The 22,526-nt window shown below is 55.9% G+C and overlaps 1 protein-coding gene across 3 annotated transcripts; it reads right to left on the minus strand.

Moving 5' to 3' along the window:
• On the minus strand, positions 9,560-21,652 carry NPTX2 (neuronal pentraxin 2). 3 transcript variants are annotated; one of them, XR_001917282.1, is made up of 6 exons: positions 21,039-21,652; positions 19,146-19,362; positions 13,915-14,159; positions 11,950-12,129; positions 10,203-10,988; positions 9,560-9,840 (listed from the first exon to the last, which is right to left on the minus strand). XR_001917282.1 is itself a non-coding variant. In XM_018041059.1 (5 exons), exons 1-5 carry the CDS (start codon positions 21,462-21,464, stop codon positions 10,761-10,763), a joined length of 1,296 nt encoding a protein of 431 aa, XP_017896548.1. In that variant the 5' UTR covers positions 21,465-21,652; the 3' UTR covers positions 9,560-10,760. The 3 variants fall into 3 exon arrangements, 1 of the variants encoding a protein (XP_017896548.1); XR_001917281.1 differs by having other exon boundaries at positions 9,563-9,645; positions 9,765-10,988; XM_018041059.1 differs by having other exon boundaries at positions 9,560-10,988.

The raw sequence follows: 22,526 nt of genomic DNA on the forward strand, positions 1-22,526 counted from the left end.
GCATGAGTGCCACAGTCCCTGAGGCCCTTTCCTGCCCCTCCTCAGTAAGGAAATGACCTCAGGACAGAGGACAGTCAGGGGGTCGGCCAGCCTCCTTCCTAGATGTATCCATGATCCCAGGAGGGACCCCCAAAAGAGAAAGCAGCCCCTGGCTGTGTCTGGGGCAAGGCCCAAAGAAAGCAGGTCCATGCTCGGGTCACAGTCACTCCTGGGGCCCTGGTGACGCCTGCAGGCAGAGTCTCTGTCCCACCCACACAGGACAGGGCCAGCTCCTCGGAGACGACAGAAGCCTGAGGATGCACTTTCGGCCTCCAGCGTGCCCAGCATGCAGCGGGGCTCCTCTAGTTGGCTAAGGACAGCCAGGGGGGCAGGTGTGGTCTCCCCTGCCTGACACAGTGGAGAAGGGGGTTAAAGAATGCTGGGGGCCGGAGGGTCCGGAACACTATGAACTGCTGTGCGGATGCAGGGGAGAAGTCAGTGTTCAGGGACACTTCCTGGAGGAGGTGGAAAGCAGCAGGGTCTGAGGATGAGCTGACTTTAGAGTTTAGAGAGATGGGGAAGAAAGGACATTCACTTGGGGCCATAGCCTGAGCAGGCCCTGACATCTTGGGACCTTACCAGGACCTTCTCTGGGGCTTAGCACACAGCACGTGCTTAATAGTTGCACAGCTGGCAATTGTACCCACAGTAGCCAGATGGCAGACCAGTAACGCCTTCATTCTTCTTGCTAAGTCACACTGCTTCCCCCACTTTTACCAGCGATCGCCCACATTTACCCAATAGAAAAGCCTGGAAACTCAATGGGCTCAAAGAAAGGCTGTTAAAATGTTCATGTTGATGCTGGAAACATGATTGACATTCCAGCAGAGCTGGTGTTTGTCTCCTTTTTTCCTTTGCTTCCCTGCTAATTGGGGTTTAATATTTGTCCCCACCACTCATTTGGGGGTGATTATGAATCTGTGTGCTAATTTGCTTCAGTCCTGTCCAACTCTCTGCAGCCCCTTTGTAGCCCGCCAGGCTCCTCTGGATTCTCTGGGCAAGAAGACTGGAGTGGGCAGCCACTCCCTCTGCCAGGGGATCTTCCCGACCCAGGGATCGAACCTGCACCTCTTATGCCTCTTGCATTGGTAGGCAGGTTCTTCACCACTAGCGCCAGTGGAAGTGGAAATGGGGCAGCTTCTCTTGCGACAAAGGCAACATGGCCTGGGTCTGAAACTGTAGCTGGAAAAGCTGATCCCAGGTACCCACAGAGGTCATGCTGGTCCTTGTCCCTGTCTCAAAATGTAACAGTCATTGCACCAGGCCTGGCAGGCACTCTTCTCACCTAGAAAATGTAACCTCTTCCCTTCTTCATTCACTTCCTGCAGACACTTACAAGAGAACTTGCTAGGTGCTGCAGGGGGCTGGGCTCTGGGGGAGCCAGAATGAATAATATAGACCTGCTTGCTGCTTCTCCAGGAGCTTCCTGTACCAGGGGAGACAATAATGATCAAGTCATCAATCAATCAATCAAAAACAAGCAATCAATATATCACTATATCACTTCATGGCAAATAGATGGGGAAACAATGGAAACAGTGGCAGACTGTACTTTCTTGGGCCCCATAATCATTGCAGATGGTGATTGCAGCCATGAAATCAGAAGATGCTTGCTTCTTGGAAGAAAAGCCATGACCAACCTTGACAGTATATTAAAAAGCAGAGACATTACTTTGTCAACAAAGGTCCATCTAGTCAAAGCTATGGTTTTTCCAGTAGTCAGGTAGAGATGAGAGAGTTGGACCATAAAGAAAGCTGAGTGCTGGAGAATTGATGCTTTTGAACTGTGGTGTTGGAGAAGACTCTTGAGAGTCCCTTGTACTGCAAGGAGATCCAACCAGTCCATCCTAAAGGAAATGAGTCCTGAATATTCATTGGAAGGACTGATGCTGAAGCTGAAACTCCAATATCTGGCCACTGATGTGAAGAACTGACTCATTGGAAAAGACCCTGATGGTGGGAAAGATTGTAGGCAGGAGGAGGAGGGGATGACAGAGGATGAGATGGTTGGATGGCATCACCGACTCAATGGACATGAGTTTAAGCAAGCTCTGGGAGTTGGTGACGGACAGGGAAGCCTGGCGTGCTGCAGTCCATGGGGCTGCAAAAAATCAGACACGGCTGAGTGACTGAACTGACTGACATGAGGGAATGGTGCAGAGCACTCTGCTCTGGAGAAGGAAAAACAGTCAAAGTTAGGAAGCATGGAGCATTTGAGACGGGGTCCAGGAGAGCCTCTCTGGAGCCATGTCATTTGAGCGGAGTCTCAGGCAATGGGAGGGCATTGGTGCATGGAGAGAATCTCATTCCAGGCTCTTGGTATCTCCCTGGCGCTTTGATGATCATTGAATTCATTCCTGGGCCCCAAGGAGAGTGAATGAAGCGGCAGAAACACAGGCAAGTAATGAGATGCTCAGGAAACTGCGGGCAAGGCGGCTGCTGCCTGAGGCTTGGCACAGACTCACACCAGAAAGCAGCGGTAAGAAAACAAGCAGGACCAGCTCCTCACGGACAGAGCTCACACGGTGACCAGCACTGTCCGCAGGGTGACAGGCAACTTCAGAGAGCGTCTCCAGGGACAAGAGGACCCAGGGCGTCCCCTCCACCCCAGCCTGCCTTCCTGCTCCACAGAGCACCCTCTGGGCTTCGGCCACTTTGGGAGAAGACGGGGGAGTGGTCCACGTGGCTTCTCAGCCATAACTGCCCCAGGCTGCCTGATTGAACCTGATCTCTGACTCCTGCTAGTCGTTTCTTGCTGGGCGGCAGCTCCTGCGTCTTCGCTCCCGGCCCTTGATCTGGTGGCCAAGTCTCCTGGTCTGGCCCCAGGGAGTTGCGCCTCCATTGCGCCTGCAGCCCCCGTTGTGGGTCTGGTCTTTTCTTCCTGCCTAAGTCTCGAGCCTAAGTCATTAGGCTTCTCCAGCCTGAGACGTTCCCGGCTCTGGGTTTGCACCCTGCATAACGAGTGGACCACCCCCGCATACTGAGGAGTCACTAGGTGCCAGTACCACCCTTTCCTCAAGTGGCAGCCAACCTTGAAGGTGGCCCCCGGGAACTCCACCTCCTGTGTGCGTGATCTTCAGCAGACCCCTCCCATGTGTGGCACCAAGGTTGGTCTATGGGACCCGTAGAAGACAGCAGATGTTTCTGAGATTAGGTTACAGAAGATTCAAGGTGCTCTCGAAATAGCCTTTGTGGGAAGTCAGCTGCCCTGTCTGGAGCAACCCACCTGGTACAGACTGAGGCCGCCTGCCCACAGCCGCGTGAGGGTGCCCTCTTGGAAAGGAGGTCTTCCAGCCCAGCGGGGCCCTCAGAGACCGCAGCCCGGCCAATATCCCAGCTGTCCAGAAGGATCCTGAACAAGAACCACCTAGCTAAGCCACTCCCGCATTCCTGACCCATGGAGACCGTGAGATCATAAAGGTGTGCTGTCTTCAGCCATTCAGATTTGGAGGGATTTGTTACGTGACAAGGGATGACTAACACACTCATCTCAGCTCTTTCAATCCTCAGAACAAGTCTACGCTGTGTAGTGATGGCTGTCTCATTATTCAGGCAGGAAACGGCTGCTCCAACATGTCAAGTCACTGGCCCCCAGTCTAGCAGAGAAGTTGTGTAGAAGAGTAACCTTGGGCATTTGCGTCCATTGTAACCAGACCTCTGGATTTCTATCCACTTACAGCCACATGTTCCCGCTCAGCGCATATGTTCTCAGCTGAGGGCTTTACTCCTCAAAATAAGCCCTGGGGAAATACTACTATTTGCAGCAACATGGATGCAACTAGAGAGTATCATACTAACCGAAGTAAGTCAGGAAAAAGACATATACCACAGGATATCACTTATATGTGGAATCTAAAAATGTAGCTCGACAACCTTGAACATTCACTGAAAGGACTGATGCTGAAGCTGAAGCTCCAATACTTTGGCCACCTGATGCAAAGAACCGACTCATTGGAAAAGACCCTGATGCTGGGAAAGATTGAAGGCAAGAGCAGAAGGGGACGACAGAGGATGAGATGGTTGGATGGCATCACCGACTCAATGGACAGGAGTTTGAGCAAGCTCTGGGAGTTGGTGACGGACAGGGAATGCCGGGTGTGCTGCAGTCCATGGGGTCTTAAATAGTCGGACACAAGTTTGTGACTGAACAACAAACAGAAACAGCCTCACAGATGCAGAGAACAGACTTGTGATTGAAAAAGGGGAGGGAGGAAGGCAAGGGATGGACTCGGAGTTCGGGGTTGGTAGACGCAAGTTATTACATTTATTTATTATTTTAAAAATATTTATTTATTTGGCTGCATCGGGTCTTAGTTGCGGCACTCAGAATTTTTAATCTGCAACTGCAGCACTTGGGATTTCTTCTTCTTCTTCTTCCTTTTTTTTTTTTTAAGCTGTGGCATGTGGGATCTAATTTCCTTACCAGGGCTTGAACCTGGGCCCTTGGCATTGGGAGCTCAGAGTCTTAGTCACTGGACCTCCTGGGAAGTCCCTGAAAACTATTGCAATTAAAATGGATAAACAACAAGGTCCTACTGTACAGCACACTAAACTATACCCAATACCCTGTGATCAACCAAAAAGGAAAAGAATATGAGAAAAGGAACGTACATGCACGGATAACGGAGTCACTTCACTGTACAGCAGAGATGGGCGCAACAATGCTTATCAGCTATTCTTCAAAAAAAAAAAAAGTCCTGGGGGTGCTTATTTTATAATCACCCTTATTTTATGGATGAGCAAACTAAGGCTCAAAGAACCCTGACTCACTCAGGATCCACAGCAGAGGTGGAGGGAATCTCATTAGAACTCAGTCCCCTGGGGTCATTGGAAGCTGCCTCGGGGGGGGGGGGGCACTTTTCAGAGCAGGGGTCAACCCCGGGCTGGAAGTGGGGCCTGTGTGACCTCAGGCTCTCCTTCCCCTACTCAGGGGTGCGGGGTCCCTCCTGAATCTCTCCCACCCCTCAGCCAGCAAAGGGCTCAAAGCATGGCATGATGGGGACTGCAGGACTGAGGTTTTGAGAAGCTGTTTACTCTAGGTCTTGAATTTTAAAGAGTTTAAAGTCCAACTTGGACCCTCAGCTCCTGGGATGCCTGTAACCATGGCAGCAGCTCACGAAAAATAGCAAATATTTGCTGATTGAAAGAGAGAGAAAGAGCCAGGTAGGGAGGGAAACAGGGAACAGGGCTTGTCCCGGGTGCCTATAGATGGCCTGGGGGCTGTCCCCAGGGGTCAAGCAGATACTTCCAGTAATAACTCCTCTGCCGAAGGGGCACATGCCCGTCTCTGGCCCATCCCCTGGGTTTCTGCTTGAAACATGCCTTCAGGACAGCATGTCCAGGGCCAGATTCTGGGTGGGCCTCTGCACTAATAATTCCTTGCTTTTCTCAAGCCTCAATTTTTTCATCTGTAAAATGGGAATAACAGACTTGTCTGCCTTTTTAGGGAAAGTCAGGTAAGCTTAACTAAAGGTCAGCTGCCCTGGAGCATCATCATGAGGAACTGTTGTAAAGACCACTCCCTCAATTGGATTCCAGATTGAAGAGAGGTCAGGAGCTCCAGGCCACCGTCCAGGTGGCCCAGAGAGGAGTAGGGGCTTGCTCAAGGACACACAGCAAGAGCAGCTGGACCCAGAAGCCAGCCACCCAGGCCTACTGTCATCTCAGGCCAGGAGGCCCTCCCCGACCAGCTGTCACCAGCTGAAAGGCTGTGAACAATGGCTGTCGGGTGCTTCCTTGCAGACATGCTTGGGGCTTAACTGGAATCTGGGTCAGGGCCTGGACAGTGTCTCAGCGGAGAGAAGCAGGGAAGCTGCTGAGAAGGGGCTCAGCGTTCCCTGTAGAAGCCTATGGAAGGAATCAGGGCTCTCCCCACAGGCCAGCCCCCTCACCTGGGGTTTCCAGGTCAGCTGCCTCATGTACACACCTTGATTTGTAAATAGGCCAATATTTTAAATTACATTCTAGTGAAAAAAAAAAAATAATTGGCCTCCCTAGTGGCTCAGTGGTAAATAATTCACCTGCCAAGAAGGAGACGCGGGTTCGATCCCTGGGTCAGAAAGATGCCCTGGAGAAGGAAATGGCTCCCACTCCAGTATTCTTGCCTGGAGAATCCCACAGGCAGAGGAACCTGGTGGGCTACAGTCCATGGGGTCGCAAAGAGCCGGCATGACTTAGCAACAAAGCAACACACACAAAAAACAAAAAGATTGCATCATATTATCAAGAGAAGAAGGTGTGCGGACCAAGCACACAGAATGTACTAAAGGCCTGGAATTGAATCTTAGGTGTTTTAGAAATTTGGGGCCTCAGTCTCCCCACAGGTAAGCAGGGCCCAAGCTGGGAGCCAGTCTGAATGTTCTCAGGAGACACTGCTCTGAAAGTTTCCTCGGACCCCTCTCCACTCGGCCTCCTCTCTCGGCTGGAAGCAAGAATACATTTATTTATTCCATTTTCCTATTTCTTGCCCTGGAAACTCCTAAAATAGAACAGGAGGTGGGGCCATGAGGAGAGGTCCCTGGGCTCTGAAATCTCCTCTCTGAGGGACCACAGGCACCTGGGACTCTGCCCCAAGGTCGGGGGTGAGGGCGGGTGGAAGTGGGGGTGTTACCTGAGCTCACCCCGCCACACCCACGCTGCGCAGACCTGTCCTGGGTCCAAGAGGATGGGATCTTTTTGGTTGCAAACTATGGCCAAAGCCATACCTCGATTCTTCTGCTTTGCCAGAGGCCCTGGCTTCTAACGGGTGGCTTGGGAACCAGCGCTGCTGCCCTGGGGAAAATGACGGGTGTGTCTGCAGCAACAGCGTGGCCCTGGTCCCCGGGGGGTAGAAAGACAAAGCCAGCTGGGAAGGAGCTGGGCCTGCCCTTGTCTCCAGGAGGCGTGGTCAACCTCCGGGGGTGTGGCTGACCCCAGGGGACCACCCTGCTCCAACCGAAGCCCTAACCGGCCAGTTCAAAACAGCAGGGACTCCAAGGGCTCATAGTGCCTGTTCCCAAACGAAGGACTTCGGAGAGCTCCCCGCCACAGTCAGATCCATTGCCCTTTGGGGGGCAGACAGATACCACTCAGTCATTCCACTGTCCCTAGACAGGGATGCCTGGCCTGCTGTAGTCCATGGGGTCGCAGAGAGTCAGACAGGACTTAGTGACAGAACAAGAGCAAGAAACAGGCAGGAACCCAGGCGCCCCGCCTTGGCAGCATGGAGTCTTGGGCACTGGACCACCAGAAGCTCCTGAACAAACATTTCTTAAATAGAGCTGTTGGTTGTTGGTACGCAATTTATGCTTACTCCTTAAACTGTGCCTATGCATTACATGTCTGTTATATATATGGTATCTGAGGACAAATAGCCTTCAAAGAAAGTAAATGCAGTATTTCTTGCCAGTCCTGAGTCTTGAGCCAAGATACAGACCCTTCATGACCCATGCCACTCCCTTAAGCACAGAAAGCCAGGGTTTTGGGTGCATTATTCCCGCAGGACCTGGTCTCTGGTATATCATGAGTGACAAGGAAACGTCAATCTACCCACACGCTTTAGTCTCTGTGTTTTATTTCTGCTTGAACAAGGTTTTAAAATGTGCTCATAAATATTTGCCCTGACAACTACAGAGACCAGGACGACTGCTTTGTAGAGAGAAGTAAAACCGTCTGGTAAATTTGCCTAGTGCTTCCTGGAGAAAACAATGGGAAGCCAGCAGCCTGTCAAGGCCAAAGTCACATAACCAAACACGCGCAGTCCTGGCCTTGACAGGCTGCCTTGTTATGTTGAAGTCCCCGGTAACGATCAAATCACTTCCATGTGACTGCACACCACCAACCGCAGGCAGTCAACTGGTGGTTCTCTGAGCCATCGAGGTTGAGGTCAATGGCCGCGCTGAATGTGGAGCAAGGAATCGTTAAGGAAGAAGACCCCCATGGAAAATGCCCAGCCCCCAGCACTGACCGCCTACAGCCTTTTTTTTTTTTTTTTTTGGCTGTGCCAAGTCTCAGCTGTGGCAGGGGATCTTTGATCTTTGTTGCAGCATGCGGGATCTTTGGTTGTGGCAGAGGTCAGTGTTCTGGAAGGAGTACTTTGGTCCCATGTTCTGGGTTCAGAGCTTCTCCAGCTGCAGGAAGGAAATTATCTGACTCAGCAGGGGTTCAAAACCCTGATGCAAAGGTTTGCTCCTGGAAGAGGCCATGTCAGGGAATCGGGTAAGGTGAGCCCAGTGCCTAGCATGGGTAAGAAATAAGAAAACTCCTCAGTGCTGTTCAAGGGGAGATCTGAGTAGCTGCTGGTTTCATCATGAAGGAGCTTCCAAGTAAACCGCTCTCCACCTGATCTCAGCACTTTGGATTCCACGGGCCCCCAAGCAGAGAATCTGGCCCAATTTCATGTTCCGCCCGACACGAATGATCGAGTTCCTGCCAAGTCATATACACGACATTGAAAGTGGACTCCAGGGACCTCAGTGACCCAGGGATGAGCCTGGTTTTAGAAGTCACGGCTTCCATTGCGGCCTCAGTATCGAGTACACCCAGCACATAGTGTCGTTTGGTTCCAAGACTGGACTCTGCTCCCTTAAAATAGACATTCAGGTATTCCCACTTGGGAAAGGGACAAGCTGAGTTATACTCTGCGGCTACTGAAATGGAATAAAGATACAAACTAGAAAGTGCTTGTGAGGGGGGCATTCCTGACCTTGGGGGAGATGAGGGAAAATACTGACACGCCTTCCAGGGCCAGTGGACACAGAGAGAGGCACTGGCAGGGCACGTTGGCACTGGTCCCCTCGGAGCCGAAAGCCAGAAGGCGGGGGTGGGCGTGGAGGGACCTTCAGAGTCACAGGCTGGCTTGGGTCCCACCTCCGCCCTGGGTCAGTTGTGTGTTCCCAAAGTCACTGCTTTAATTGTTCCATGTATTCACCTGTCAGTTGGGGTGAACTCTTATAGGGGGTTGCGAATAGGATTAAATGAGATTTTATGGCAGAGCATACACAGAGCGGGCTTCCTGGGTGGCTCAGTGGTAAAGAACCCATCTGCCAATGCCGGAGACGTGCGTTCGACCCCTGGGTCAGGAAGATCCCCTGGAGAAGGAAATGGCAACCCTCTCTGGTATTCTTGCCTGGGAAATCCCACAGAGGGAGGAGCCTGGAGGGCTCCAGTCCACAGGGTGGCAAAGAGCTGGACACGATTTAGCAACTCAACAAGGACAATACACAGAGCAGATGCTGAGCAGGTGCCCCATCTGGGGCAGGGTCATCAAGCGAAGCCGGATTCCCAGTTGGGACGACAGGGACAGGCTGGGGACAGAGACTGGGTGGAGCCTGCAACGCACCCCCAGACTGAGCCTGGCTGCGGCTGGGGAGGCGAGGGCGGTCCAGCACCACACCCTCCCCCCGGCGTTCTGCACTCCCCTGGGGCTGCCCACTGGGGCCCAGCCCAGGCGGACCAGAGAAGCTAGCCTTCTGCCAGAGGTCGCGAAGCCCCAACGCTCCCTGCCCTCAGCCCCAGACACGGAGAAAGCAGACACCGAGGCTGTCTTCCAGTGCATTTTAATCAAAATTCCATCATCAGAAGAGTTCTTGTAGCATACAGCGTGAGGATGGGCGTGTCAGCTTGGTCCTACAAACGGAACGTTCACAGATTTGCACTTTGAACATGTATGAAAAATAAAATATATAATATTTAGCTGTATAAATTTCCCCACCGAACCACGTCTATCTTTTAAAATGAATGATGACCTCTGTCCAATCAACGAAGCAGCCTGGAGTCACTAAGCAGGCACCAGCCCGACAACATCCGTTTCCTGAAGAAGTTCTGGGGGAAATAGTGGAGACAGTCGGATGTTCACAGGAATCCACGCAAATTAAACCGAGCACGTGCCTCACAGTGGGGCGAGCCGTCGAAAAGCAGGGAGTGGGTTAATGGCTGCTCTTTTCTGTTTTGGGGGGGTGGTTAAAAAAATAAATTCCCCAAACCACATGGCATGGTTGTAAAAGCTGCAACTGAACTTTTGGCACCAGTGGGAAGAAGACACCTTTCAAAGCCAGCCAGGATTCCGCCAAAGCACGGGTCAGAGGGCAAGCTGACAGAGGGCGGGTGGACAGTGGCCCGGGCCCTTCTGTGTGCAGGGTTCCCGTTCACAGCCCCCTCCCTGGAGCCATGGACGCGCCCCCCACCTTGGAGATCAGTCAGGGCAGTGTCCGGACAGCCTGCCTTCCTCCGCAAGCTCAGGAGTTCCTGGGACATAAAGATTCACAGCGTAAAGAACACCAAGGGAAAGGCCCTTTTTTGAGGGGTGAGGGAGAGAAGGGAGGGGCTTCGCTGTGTGCTCAGCTGACAGCAAGGGTGTACACAACACACAAGGGACACAGCCACTCTGGCAGGACAATGCACAGCCTTCGAAGGGGACGGACAGATGGCGCACACGGAACACCAGGGATCCGTGAAAGCGGGCAGGGTTGGGGCGCGCTAGCGTTTACAGGGGTTCTGAGCAGGAGTCAGGAGTCCGCCCACCTGCGGCTCAGGGCTTCCTCCCCGCCCCAAACCAACAAAATCATGGTTCGGAACAGATAAGCTGGTGACAGATGCCGCCACAGAGCCTCAGGCTTAGAGATGCTCTGGGTGGGAGCTTTGGGGGCCCCCCCGCCCACTGTGGCAGGAGGTTTGCACACAGTTCCACTGGGGGCGTGAGGGGAACGGCCCGGCCACTGCCTCCCGGACAGAGGGGCGGGTGGCTACAAGTCAAGGAGACGCTCCTCGCAGGTCTCCACCGGCCACTTGGAAGCCCCTCCGAACACGTCCACGTTGTTGTCCACCCAGGGGATGATGTTGCCTGGCATGTTCGTGGAGCAGTTGGCAATGTTGATGATCTCCTGTGCGCGGAGGACGCGGTCCCAGATGTTGAACTGGCTGAGCTCCCCGACAAATGCCTGCGTGGCGTCGAACCTGCCGCCGACCGTGTCCTGGGGAAGGGGGACGGAGTGAGCGGGGGCAGGCTCGGGGCGGACGTGTCTGTCCCCTCTCCCAGGCGTGTGACCCGCCTGGCAGGGGAGCGCCAGCTTGGAAGGGACGTGGGGAAGGGGCGGACTCCCCTGACTCAGATGGCACCCCGTGACCACCAAGTCCTGCTGCTTCCAAAGCTCTAGGGCTCGTGAGGCCCGGGAGAGGGCGTGACTCAAACCACCCCACTTTACGGAGGGGAGACTAATGAGAGAGATCCTCCAAGTTCCCTGAACTGGAACTGGACCCGGGTCGCTCGACTCCCAGCCCCTCCCAGGGGAGAAGTAACAGGGAAGTGTGTGGGTGGGTGGGGTGTGGAGAGAGCCAAGAGCCCCGACTCAAGGCCCCCCAGAGGACCGGGGTCTATTCCCTTGACTTCCACCAGCAAACCCCAAACACGGGCTGAGATGTGAACTCTTCTCTGCCCTCCGCTCCAGGGGCGAACTTTCTGAGGGCGGCCTCTGAGCCCCTGACCCATCTCAACCATAGATGTGGTTCCCCAGGTGGCCGTGCTGGGGATCAAGGTCATGACCCTGAGCCAGGAGCCCCTGGAAGATGCCAGTACCAGCCAGGGCCCAGCATTCTGAGTCAATACAGTGGCAGGCAGAGGCCAAACGGCCAGAGATGGCCTGGGGTCCCTGGGGCTCTGGGGACACTCCTGCCTGTGTTGGACAGACTCCACTCTAGAATCTATAGAACACACCACATCAACCTGGTCCCTGCTAGGAAGGGCAGGACGTATCCCCATCCCCGCCCTCACCCCCTCAGGCCATAGGACAGCCCGAGCTAGGCCGGCAGGGACCCCAGGCGTCCAGCCTGGCTGTCATGCCGCGGTGACCAAGGCCAGGTCCAGCAGGCAGAAGGCTAGGCAGGGCCCCAGGCAGGGAGATAGCCGTGTGCTGCGTGGCCAGCCGCCGCACTCACCTGCTCCTGCCCGAGGATGAGCACACCGCCCGGCTTGATGGGGTGCCAGGGGGCCAGGTTCTCCCCGGTGCCCAGCTTCTCCCCGTCCTGGAAGGCCTCCCACATGCCGTCCCGCGTCGTCCAGGTGACACAGATGTGGTGCCACTTGCCGTCACTGACAAACAGGGGCAACTGGGCGACCTGCGGGTGGCAACGTGCAGGTAAGGGCCCCTCGGGGTTCCCAGGAGTTGGACCTGGGGGGACTGGAGGCCCTGAGCCCACTGCCGCTCTCATCGGGGACGGGGGGGTCCCTTCTGATCTCCCCCCCTCTGCTCTGTGGGTAACACGCCCAACCCTGCCAGCTCACAGGGACCCTTGGACTGGAGACACCACATATGTCACAGACTCTTAAGGGGAAAGGGGCAGCCTGGGTACAAGCCCCTGACCCCAGGGGGGCCCTGCTCTCGACTGGACACACTTGGATCCTGGCTTGGCTGAAGGTCTGGGATACTGCGCAGACCAAGCAGATGAGATGGACAGCTCCCTGCTCCTACGCTTGTTCTGAACACCTCTCGTTGGAGAACCCAAAGGGAAGTCAGAGCTCTACTGGGTAACTTCTTTGGAAAACAGTCAGACAAGGCATCTACACTCTGCTAGTAGGGTCCCAACAGCCATCACGACACTTGGGGGTCTACGTGTGTGTGTGTCCCCCTGGGCAGGCTGCCTACCATTATGTGTGAGCGTGAGGGGGGAGGGTGGGAGTGCACACAGGGCCTTTCTGCCCCACACCATCTCCCTGAGGTCCTGTAAGTCCTCTACAGACCAGCTCTGCCATCAAGCATCATGTTGTTACTGTTGGTGTCCTAGCAACCCGGAGCTCCCTCCCAGGAACTGGCTGTTTACACGACATCGAAACCGAGAGGAAAACAAGGCTCTCGGCTCTGCTTCGTCCAAGCGCGTTATTTAGAACAATTAATCCCCAGCTCAAGGACGTGGTCACTGCCAGAAGGAGCCCCTCAGGTGGATTCTGTAGTGTTTCCCAGTTAAACAACTCTAGCCAGAGCAGTTCAGAAGAGACAGGCAGGGTGGGGGCTGAGTGCCTGGTGAGCCCTCCAGGGCTGTGCAGCCATCCACCACTCAGCCCCAGGAAGGAGGATGTGAGGCTGCCTGTTGGGTGATGTGCAGCCCACCTTATATTTAAGTGAGGCTGCAGGAGGGTCCCACAGATGCCCAGAGCTGATCTCTTAAGGAGACCACATTCCTGAATGTCAAAATAAGCCAGTTTATCAAAAAGGGACATTTACTCTGGAAAAGGCAGGACTGGAGGGATGGGAGACAGATGGGTGGTTGCCACAGGCTGGGGTGGGAGCAGGAGGTGACTATAAAAGGGAATGAAAATCAACACAACATTGTAAAGCAATTATCTTCCAATCTAAAAAAGGGCAAGGAGGAAATCTGGGGAAAGAGGAAACTGTTTTATATTTTAATTGTGGTGGTTACACAGTTATGCATTTGTCAAAACTGGCTGAACTAAAAAGTATAAATTCTACTGTATGTAAATGTATTTCAAGCCCCCCCCACCACCTGCTGAAAGACATGCTCATGAGAAATATCACACAATCGCACACACATACACACACCCCCTCCCCTATTCCTGGGGAACCACCCTGACTGACTGGCCTGAGGGCCTCTGAAAACTCAGGTTGTCCCGAGCAGGCCCAGTTCATTCTGATCCTTCGTGGCCTCTGTGCTTGGACCCTCCGCGGCTTCTTGGTGGGACTTACCGCTTGGATCCCCACAAGCTACAGCTGCCTGGACCCCTGCCCCCTGCCTGGTCACCTGCCCAGAGTGGGACTGAGTCAGGGCCAAACCGTCCCCTTTGGGGAGAGGACAGCCTTGTGGTTAGATGTCAGACTTCCTGCAACATCTCAACCTTGGTGGCCACCGGGATAGGGGGAAGAGTGGGGGCCTTCCCAGTGGGCTCACCTTGTCATTGATGAGCAGCTCGATGGGGTTGTTGCCCCACTCAATCAGCACGATCTCGTTGGCCTGCCCAGGCACGGCGTAAGAGAACGGGGTGCCGATGCCCGGCGAGGCGCTGGACCGCAACCACAGGCAGATGGTGAAGGCATACAGCTCAGGCAGCGTCTTCTTGATCTTCCCATACAGGTAGTTTGTGCGGAGGGGTAGGGACACTTTGAACGCATCTGGCGACTTGAACGCACTGTTGCCTGGGGGCGGGCGAGATGGGGAGGAGGGGTTGACAGCATGTGAGCGCCTCCCTCTCTTTCCCCACAACCAGCACAGCCCAGAGCAGCAGTTGACCTGGACCCCCTCCCTGCAAGCAGGTCCCCCAAGCACAGCGCACCTGCTACAGACTGGCTGCTGTCCAAGGTGCTGAAGTGGGAACCAGGCACATCCTTGCTCTTGGAAGCTCGAGGAAGGGGGAAGAGGCACGCTGGATTTAACCTTCTGGTTAAACTAAGCCAAAAAATCCTTCCTCGGCCATGTCCTATTGCCTCTGCTGTTTCCTAGAAATCTCGGCCCCTTCAGCAGGGCTGGGCGGGGGCCTGCTGACTTGGGCTTGGAGGCGGGACCCCAGCGCCCCATAAACACTCATCCACCAATGAGTCCATGTCACTTCTCCCCGAGAAGAATCACCACCACCCGAGGTAAAGAAGTCAGGCACCCGTGACTCGACACTACAGCTGAACTCAGAAGTGGCTTTTGGACTAAATCCCTGAGTGAATTGCTTTGCTCAGGACCTGCCCTTCCCTCCTTGAGAGAAAACCAAGTTTACTGACCCGTTTCCAGCAGGAGGCAGAGACTAGCCTGACCCACTGAGGTGAGCCCACCCGCCCTGAGCCTTGATCCCTTGGGGCCTACCTGGGGCTGTCCCCAAGCATGTGGCGCTTCCAAAACCTTTGGCAAACAACTGAAACTCTTAAACAGGTCTAAGTCATTTTCTGTACAGTTTTGGTTGAAGCTCAAAATTAACAACATTATAACTAAACACACAGAGGACAAGCCCCTGTGTGCTCATCACAGATCCCAGCGTTTGCAGGGGACTGCAGACTCTGCACCGTCACAGCAAAAACTTCTCTCTCGTTGGGGACCAGATGCTGCCGGGGAGGGAACCTAAATGTCCATCACTCCCTCAACAAGTATTTGTTAAGCACTGACGAGGGGCCAGAGGATCCTCATTTCCATCAAAGACAGGCAGGCTCCCTCGGCCTGGAACCACACTGCCCGTGTCACTAGTGAATGAAATCTGCTCCTTCCTTGCCCCGCTCTGTAGAATAGGAGCCAGAATGGATGAACCATTCTCCACCACGAGCCCCCAGTTTCATTTTTTTAAAAAAAGATTTTTGATGTGGGCCATTTTTAAAGCCTTTATTGAGTTTGTTACAATAATGTTTCTGTGTTTTATGTTTTGGTTTTTTGGCTATGAGTCATGGGATCTTAGCTCCCTCTGTGTTTTATGTTTTGGGTTTTTGGCTATGAGTCATGGGATTTTAGCTCCCCCAACCAGGGGCTGAACCTGCACTGTCTGCATCGGAAAGCAAAGTCTTCACTGCTGGGCTGCCAGGGAAGTCCCACCCCAGACCCATTTTCTGCCACAGTGAGCAGCACAGACACGTGAGAGAAGCCCCTTGGTGCCACAGCTCACACGCCACCCAAGGACCTTCCACCACGGAAGGCTGCAGGGCCCACCATCACCCTTCCAGCCTCTCTGGAACAGGCAATGTAGAAACATCAGAGTCTAAGCTTCACACGTAGTAGTTCTTTCTATCTGCTGACCATGCAGTCTTGCCTGATCCCCCCTGACCTCCCAAGGCTGCGGAGCACCGGGAGAGGGATGGGAAGACCTCATTGCATGGGGAAGCTGAGGGCAGGGCCAGGCCAGAGGTTGAAGCAAAGCTGAGAGATCCAGAAAGTCCTGGATCCCTGATTTTGCAAACTGCACAGTGGTGGCACCAAGGCTCAGAGAAGGGCACCAACTTACCCCAGGTCACACAGCCCATAAATGACAGAGCCAGGAACGGACGCTGTGCTTCCCAAGACATGCAGCTGCAAATACTTAATGTGCAAATGCTTGTGTTTTCATGAGATGTGATTATCTAATAGAGAGAAATGGCTTCTCTCCTTGCAGGTGGGCAGGCTTGCTAATTTGATCAGGCTCGGGGTCAGTAATATCGTTAGCCCAGTGATAACAGATTGGTTCCATCAGGGCTGGGAGAGCCGAGGGGCGGCCATACCCTGAAAGCCGGCGCCCTCTATTCATATAAAACAGCTTGGAGGTTCAGAGGAAACTTAGTTAAAACCAATTAAGGAATTAAAGGGCCTGACCGATAAATCAGAGACTGCAGGTAGCCGACAAGCCAAGGATGGGGAGCAGCCTGGGGCTAAGAGACAAGGGTTCCAGTGTTTACTTCCGCTCTGAGCTGGCCTCTGCCTGGCTGGAGCGCCCGGAGTCCAGAGGCCCCCACAGATGAGCAGGTCTCCCAGTAAAGAAAACGAGCACCCTTGGAACCTGGGCGGCAGGAGCATCCACACACAGGTTGGAAGCTCAGCACTGGGCTAGGAGGAGCCTCCCACCCAGCAGGGCTGAGGCCCATGTGCCGCTCCAGGCTGCAGCCTCCGTGACTCTGGTCCTTGGGGGTCGCCGCCTAACACCACCCCAGCTCTGCAGTCTGCCGGCCACGTGAATGCGGGCGTCACTCAGCTCTGACTCAGTCCCTCATCTCACCAAATCCCATCTCACTGGGTTGTCGCGGGGATTACAGAAGACAGAACGTGGAGCTCAGAGCCCGGCATCTGGCGCAGAACAGGCACTTAACAGGCAGGAAATGGTGCACCAAAGGCCTGAGAACCCCGAGGGGCCCCCTCCGTGTGTGGTTGAGGTCCGTCTCCCCTGGGCTCAGCAGGATGCTTCTAAGGAACACAGTGTGCTTAGAGGGAACACATTCATGGTACATTTTGGGGGCTGGCAGCTTACATCTCTGCTCACACCTGTCACATACATGACAGACAAGAGAACTGCTCAGAAGACAGATGATCACCTTCCTTAAAGACTCACCCTGGGGCTGGGTGGAGCACAGGATTACAGAGCTCTCATCCAGTGGTCGAGAGGTGGCGGACCCTGAGCCACTGCTCACTGCCAGGGTCTGCAGGCTCTGCAAGAATGGCCCTGTCCTTGGGGAGTCCAGCTCTGGTCTGGACACGGACCTCCCCTCTGTGCCAGGTGAGCTCGGCGGGCTTCCCACAGCACCCAAAGTGTGTAGGTACAGGAATCAGACTGGCTGAGGTGAGCCCTGACTGTGGCTTTCTGGCTGCGAACAGACACACCAAGGTCGGGAGGGAGAGTCACAAAGGGGCAGCCCCTGGGTGGCCAAAGCCATGATGAAGGAGTTTGGAGGAAGCCATGTGAAACTCAGAACCGCCCTGGAGTCACAGAACAAGATGGGGAGGGGCAGGGTTATGTGCCTGTTGCCGTCCATTAGCCAGTGGCCTGGGCCCCACCTCGACCCCCTCTCCCCGAGACAGATGACAGATCTGGCTGAGAACCTCGGAGCACTCTTTCTCATCTATGAAATGGGTATAACAAGAGTCCTGTTTCCACACTCGAACTCAGTAGACTTCTACTAACCCGCTTCCATTAACTCACTTCCTCGTAGCAACTCAGCCACCAGGCCAAGCGAGGTACACGGCCACCAAGGTCTCTGACAAAGCCCTCCCCTCACTCTGCAGCCATCCCCTCCTGTCAAGATACTGAGTAACTGCAGTGTGCCCGCTCTCTTGGCCTGCAGGTCCCATGAGGGGGAAGCTGGGCAAGGGAAGGTGAGCCATCCATCCCTGGCCCCAATGGTGCCTTCCTCTCCTCCTGCCCAGTGACAGAGAGCTAAGTTGCAGCTGCTCTGCTTTTGGGGAAGGGCTTTGAGACCTGAGGAGCTTCCTGGTCACCCAGCAATGGAGGTGAGGCAGAGAGGGCTTTTTCAAACTCAAGAATCCAAGTGCAATAATAATGATAAGGAAGGAAGAATAGGCTTTCCTGGAAGAAGAGAGCAGGAAAGGGATGAAGGAACCCTTTGACTTTGGGAATGCTGCTGAAAAAACAACTAAATCAAATGAAACAGAAACACTCTCTCCTTGGATGCCTCCATCTGGCCCAGCTGAGCCGATGTAACTGGAAGAGTACGCGGACATTCTGCCACTGGACATTCACCTGCCAATTCACACAACTGAGTCATCAGAAGCTGCCCTTGTCGGGTTAGTGCATTTGAAAGGTTATAATCCTATACCCACAACCAGCAAACCTAAAACTTCACACCCAGCACAGTCTGAATGATCTAGGGCCCTTGATCCCTTCCCTTCCTGTTTCCTGTGGGAGAAACTCACCCACCAGAATCTGAGCAGAGAAAAGAAAGAGACTCAGAGTCCGCTGCAGGGTCTAGTTAAGAAGGGACTGAACTGCCTGCGTGGCAGGAGGTCAGGAATCAGACTGGATGAGCGGATCCTGAGTGTTTTGCTTTTTCATGGACAATGCCAGTGGGGCTGGGGATGGGGTTAATTCCAGAGACGGCTGTTGTCAGTCACCCCGATTGTTTGCTCAAACAGCCAGGAACCACCAGGCAAGCAGGGCCACAATCATTGCTGAAAACGGGGTCTGAGCATAGGTGATGCAAACCAGGACCCTCCCAGCCGCTAGCAGCGCCCCCTCCATCTCCACTGAGCCTCTGACCAGTGCCTACAGGGCCAACTCTTTGTGCACCACGAGATGACTCGGGTTGAAACAGCAACACCTGGCCTGAGAGGTGAGAGGCAGGAGAGGCGGGCTGCGGCTGGGATGGTAAGCAGTCAGGTGGTTTTCTGCCCCCAGCATTGGAGGATCAGAGGTGAGGACGGGAGAGCAGTCTCAGAACCGAACAAACTCAGGAGAGCTCCCCGCCGAGTGACCAGGCAGGGGTCTAGCAGTGACCGCTCCCTCAGGGGCCCAAGTGGCCGTGTCTGTCAGGGGGCAAGACGGCAGTGCCGTGGGCTCCTCCGGGCCTTCCCTCCCTTGCTCTGAGCCCCGCTTCACCCCCTTACACGGCAGCCAAGTACGGAGACGATGGGCTGGGGGCGGGGCGGGGGGGGTGGTGGTGAGGGGGCGGGGGTGGAGAGGCGGCTGATGGACGGCCGCCAGGGGGCGGCAGAGACACCAGCCCGGCGCTCACCTCGCTCCAGCTCGGTGACCCTCTGCAGCAGCGCGTTCAGGGCGCTCTCGGTCTTCTGGCGGTGAGCCGAGGTCTCGTTGTGGAGCAGGGACTTCTCGTCCTCCAGCTCGGCCACCTTGCGCAGCAGCTGTCTCTCCAGCTCCCCCAGCCGCCGCTGGAGCACCTCCCGAAAGTCGCCGGGCAGCACCCCGCTGGACACGTTCGCTCGGAGCTGGTGCTTTCGGTGGAGGAGGGAAGGGGGCAGGGGGCACAGGCGGGAGAAGCATTAGGGCCAGTTTAAAAACGAATTGTGAAATGGAGCTCTGATGGCCCCCACCACACAGGGAGAAGCTTCCCAAATGGGAATATTAAATCGTGCCAATGGCGGGAACGGGAGCATTTCACTCATTTGTGTGTGTGTGTGTGTGTGCGCGCGCGCGGGAGGGGGGGCGGGGTACGGAAAGGATTTCAAAGTCAAACAGAAATTACTCTGCTGCAATATTTTAAATTTAGGAATCTCATTTCCCTTCTCAGGAAGCTGTGTTCCTCCTCTCACTAAAAAGTCAAAAATTTAACCAACATCCATCATTCCCAAGTAAGGACCAAACCGCAGCTAGGATTATTTTTTTAAAGAGGTAATCAAATGGTCCTCAAGGAAGACGAGCTTTCATCTAGCCGCCCCCCTCCCTCCAACCCCCGCAACCTCCAAGTTCCGGTAGGGCCCGAAAGTGCATGACTATGCTTGCAGAGATGTTACCGGAAAATAAGAACTCTAAAACAGGGCTAGTCTGAATTCCAGGAATCTTTGCTTTTAATGCTGCTTTTAAATCCTCACTTCCTATTTCTTTTATTCCTCTACCATTCTGCTGGCTCTGGAGGATGCCGGCTGCTGTCTAGCCACCGGTCTTTGGCAAGCTGTCTACCCCTCCCTCTAAGTGTTCCAAATTGTAAAACAGATTATAGGATCTGCCTGGGGGGGGGGTTGTTGCACGGGTTAAAATTAGACAATATGCCTGGCGCATATTTAGTGTTCCAGAAACGTTAGCTCTTATTAATCATAATGAATCGAGGGATATACAGATGCTGGAAATACTGTATTTAGCCATCATGCCAGAGGAAACTCTCAAATAATTTTGCAATAATTACCACCTGTAATTGAAATCTAGTTTTGCTAAGAAGTATTTTTGTGAACGTGTGTAACAGAAACATCCACACTTCTTACACGGGGCGGAGAGTAAAAGATGGAAGTTAAATGAAGATTTCTCTCAAAGTTCCAAACTGCAGACACCTTCCGAGAAGGGAAGGTCTCTTCCCCCAGAGCAATCGGGAGGGGCACCCTAGGATCTGCGCGCGCAATTGGGGGACAGCGTCTTTGAAGTTAACCAGCTTAGAGGTGCGCCTGGTGTGAACCGTGACCCGCCCACGCTCGCCTTCCGCCGAGACCCGGGGGCCTCCGCCTGCTCTGGTCCAGCCGAATTTGATTTATAAAAGGTAACACCGGACGCCCGGGGCTGCTGACCTCCCGCGGAAGCTCCCTGTCCCCTGAGACAAGGTCTAGGAGCGCGTCCGACTCGGGGAGACTGGGAGATTTATAAAGAGAGAGAGGGGGCCGTCCCCATTCGCCAGGCTGGACCTCGGGGAGTGAATGACCCCACAGCTGGCAGGCCTGGCACGGCTGGGTGGGGTGGGCGGGAATTTAACCTTTTCCTTCCAGCAAAGAGGTGGGGAGGAGGGATGAGAGCCAAGCAAGTTTCGGAGCCAGACCGAGAGCGCCCCTGACCCCAAACCCAGCTCGCCTGGCGTCCGAGCGCGCCCGGGCGGCGGTGTCCCGCGCAGCCCAGAGGCCAGGACCACGCGCCCCTCCTCTGCCCCGCTCCTCGGGGGCGTCCCCCCAGGGACCCCGCGCCCTGCTACCTCCAGGCTCTCCAGGCGGTCTTTGAGGGTCTGCAGAGAGCGGCTGAGCTGCTCCACGACGTGGCCCGGGTCCCGCGGCAGATCGCCCATGGTGTCCTTGCCCGAGGCTCCCCGGCCCGGCGCCTTGCCACCTGCCAGCCCCTCGCAGCGCGCCAGCTTGGCCGTGAGCTCGCGGATGGCCTCGCGCTGCGAGCCCAGCGTCTCTTTCTGCTGCACGACGGTCTCACGCAGCTGCAGCACCGCGGCCCGCAGCTCCTCCTCGGGGCTCAGCGCGCCGCCCTGCATGGGCATCGCGGGCAGCGGGCAGCCGGCGCGCGCCGCCTCCGGGGGCAACGCCGTGCACACGAAACGGTTGCTGGGCGCCGGGCCGTCCTGGGCTCCGGCGGCCATGGCGAGCGCCACGCCGGCGGCCAGCAGCGCCAGCATCCCGCCGCTGCCGCCGCGCTCACTCCAGCGTCCGCGGGCGGGCAGGCGAGCCGGCGCCGTCGGGGCGCGCGGCGGGGGGCGCCTGCGCGGTGGGCTGCAGCCGGGCTTTCCGCCCGAGGGCAACGCGAACGCAGGAGCCCGCGGAAGCCGCCCGCCGTCGCGGAAGCCGCGCGCTCCGTCCGGCTCTGCGCTCTGACCCGGCCGGGCCCGCGCGCCCTTTCTTAAGCTGGAAGGGCGGGGGGGGCCCGGCGCGTGGGGCGCGGCGCCGCGAGCTCTGATTGGCCCAGCCTGGCGCGCGTCACGCAGGGGCGGGGCGGGGGCGCCTACTCGCCGAGCGGCGTACCAGCCGGCGGGCGCGTGGGCCAGAGCCGGGGGCGCGAGCCTAGGGCCCGCGGCCCTCAGGAGGGGACGGCTGAGGTAAAAAACCAAAAAAGGTCCTGGGTGCCTTCAGGAGCCTCGGCCGACGAGTCCAGGCGCCCCCTCGGACTCCCGCGTCGTGGGCTGTGGATAAGCCAAGAGCCCCCTGGTGCCCCGGCGGCCCCTGAGGCGGCGCTGAGGGCGCCAGGCCTCGCTCTGCGGTCGCCTCAGCTCCCGGGCGGGGACGACCCCCGTTTCACAAATGAGGAGGCGCCCCGGGGGGGACTCGAACCTTGGGCTCCCGTCGCCGCCCGCCCGCGGCCGGCGTGGGCCACCCGGGGCGGGGCCGCGGCCACCTCACTCCAAAGGCGGGAAAGAGAGGCACGACGGGTCGCGTCCGCAGTCCCGTCTCCGAAAGAATTCTCAGGTCTGCGGGGACCAGAAACAGGCGGCAGATGCCGACGGCGAGGAGGGGTCGCCCGCGCACCCTCGCGCCATGCTCCGTCCAGCTTGGGGCGCAGAGTCGCGAGGCCACTCGCACGACTGTCTGGCGCGGGTCCCGGCGACAGCCCGCCGGGTGGTGATCTTCGCAGCAAGGCCTGGGCCACATGGGTGATCCGACCCGCAGTCGTCGCCATGGTGCCAACGTGGTGAAACAGCGCCCCACCCTCGGGAACAGGGTGCCCACCGTGTCCAGTGTCCCTG

This window comes from Capra hircus, chromosome 25, assembly GCF_001704415.2.
Source record: "Capra hircus breed San Clemente chromosome 25, ASM170441v1, whole genome shotgun sequence".
In the NCBI taxonomy this organism is placed as follows: domain Eukaryota; kingdom Metazoa; phylum Chordata; class Mammalia; order Artiodactyla; family Bovidae; genus Capra; species Capra hircus.

Excerpts from the sequence above, each read along its gene's own strand:
- NPTX2 (XM_018041059.1), bottom strand. The coding sequence starts at position 21,464 with ATGCTGGCGCTGCTGGCCGCCGGCGTGGCGCTCGCCATGGCCGCCGGA. Across the intron at positions 14,160-19,145 it reads GGTCACCGAGCTGGAGCGAG|GCAACAGTGCGTTCAAGTCG; the intron begins GTGAGCGCCGGG and ends GCCCGCCCCCAG. Across the intron at positions 12,130-13,914 it reads AGCTGCTCATCAATGACAAG|GTCGCCCAGTTGCCCCTGTT; the intron begins GTGAGCCCACTG and ends TGCCACCCGCAG.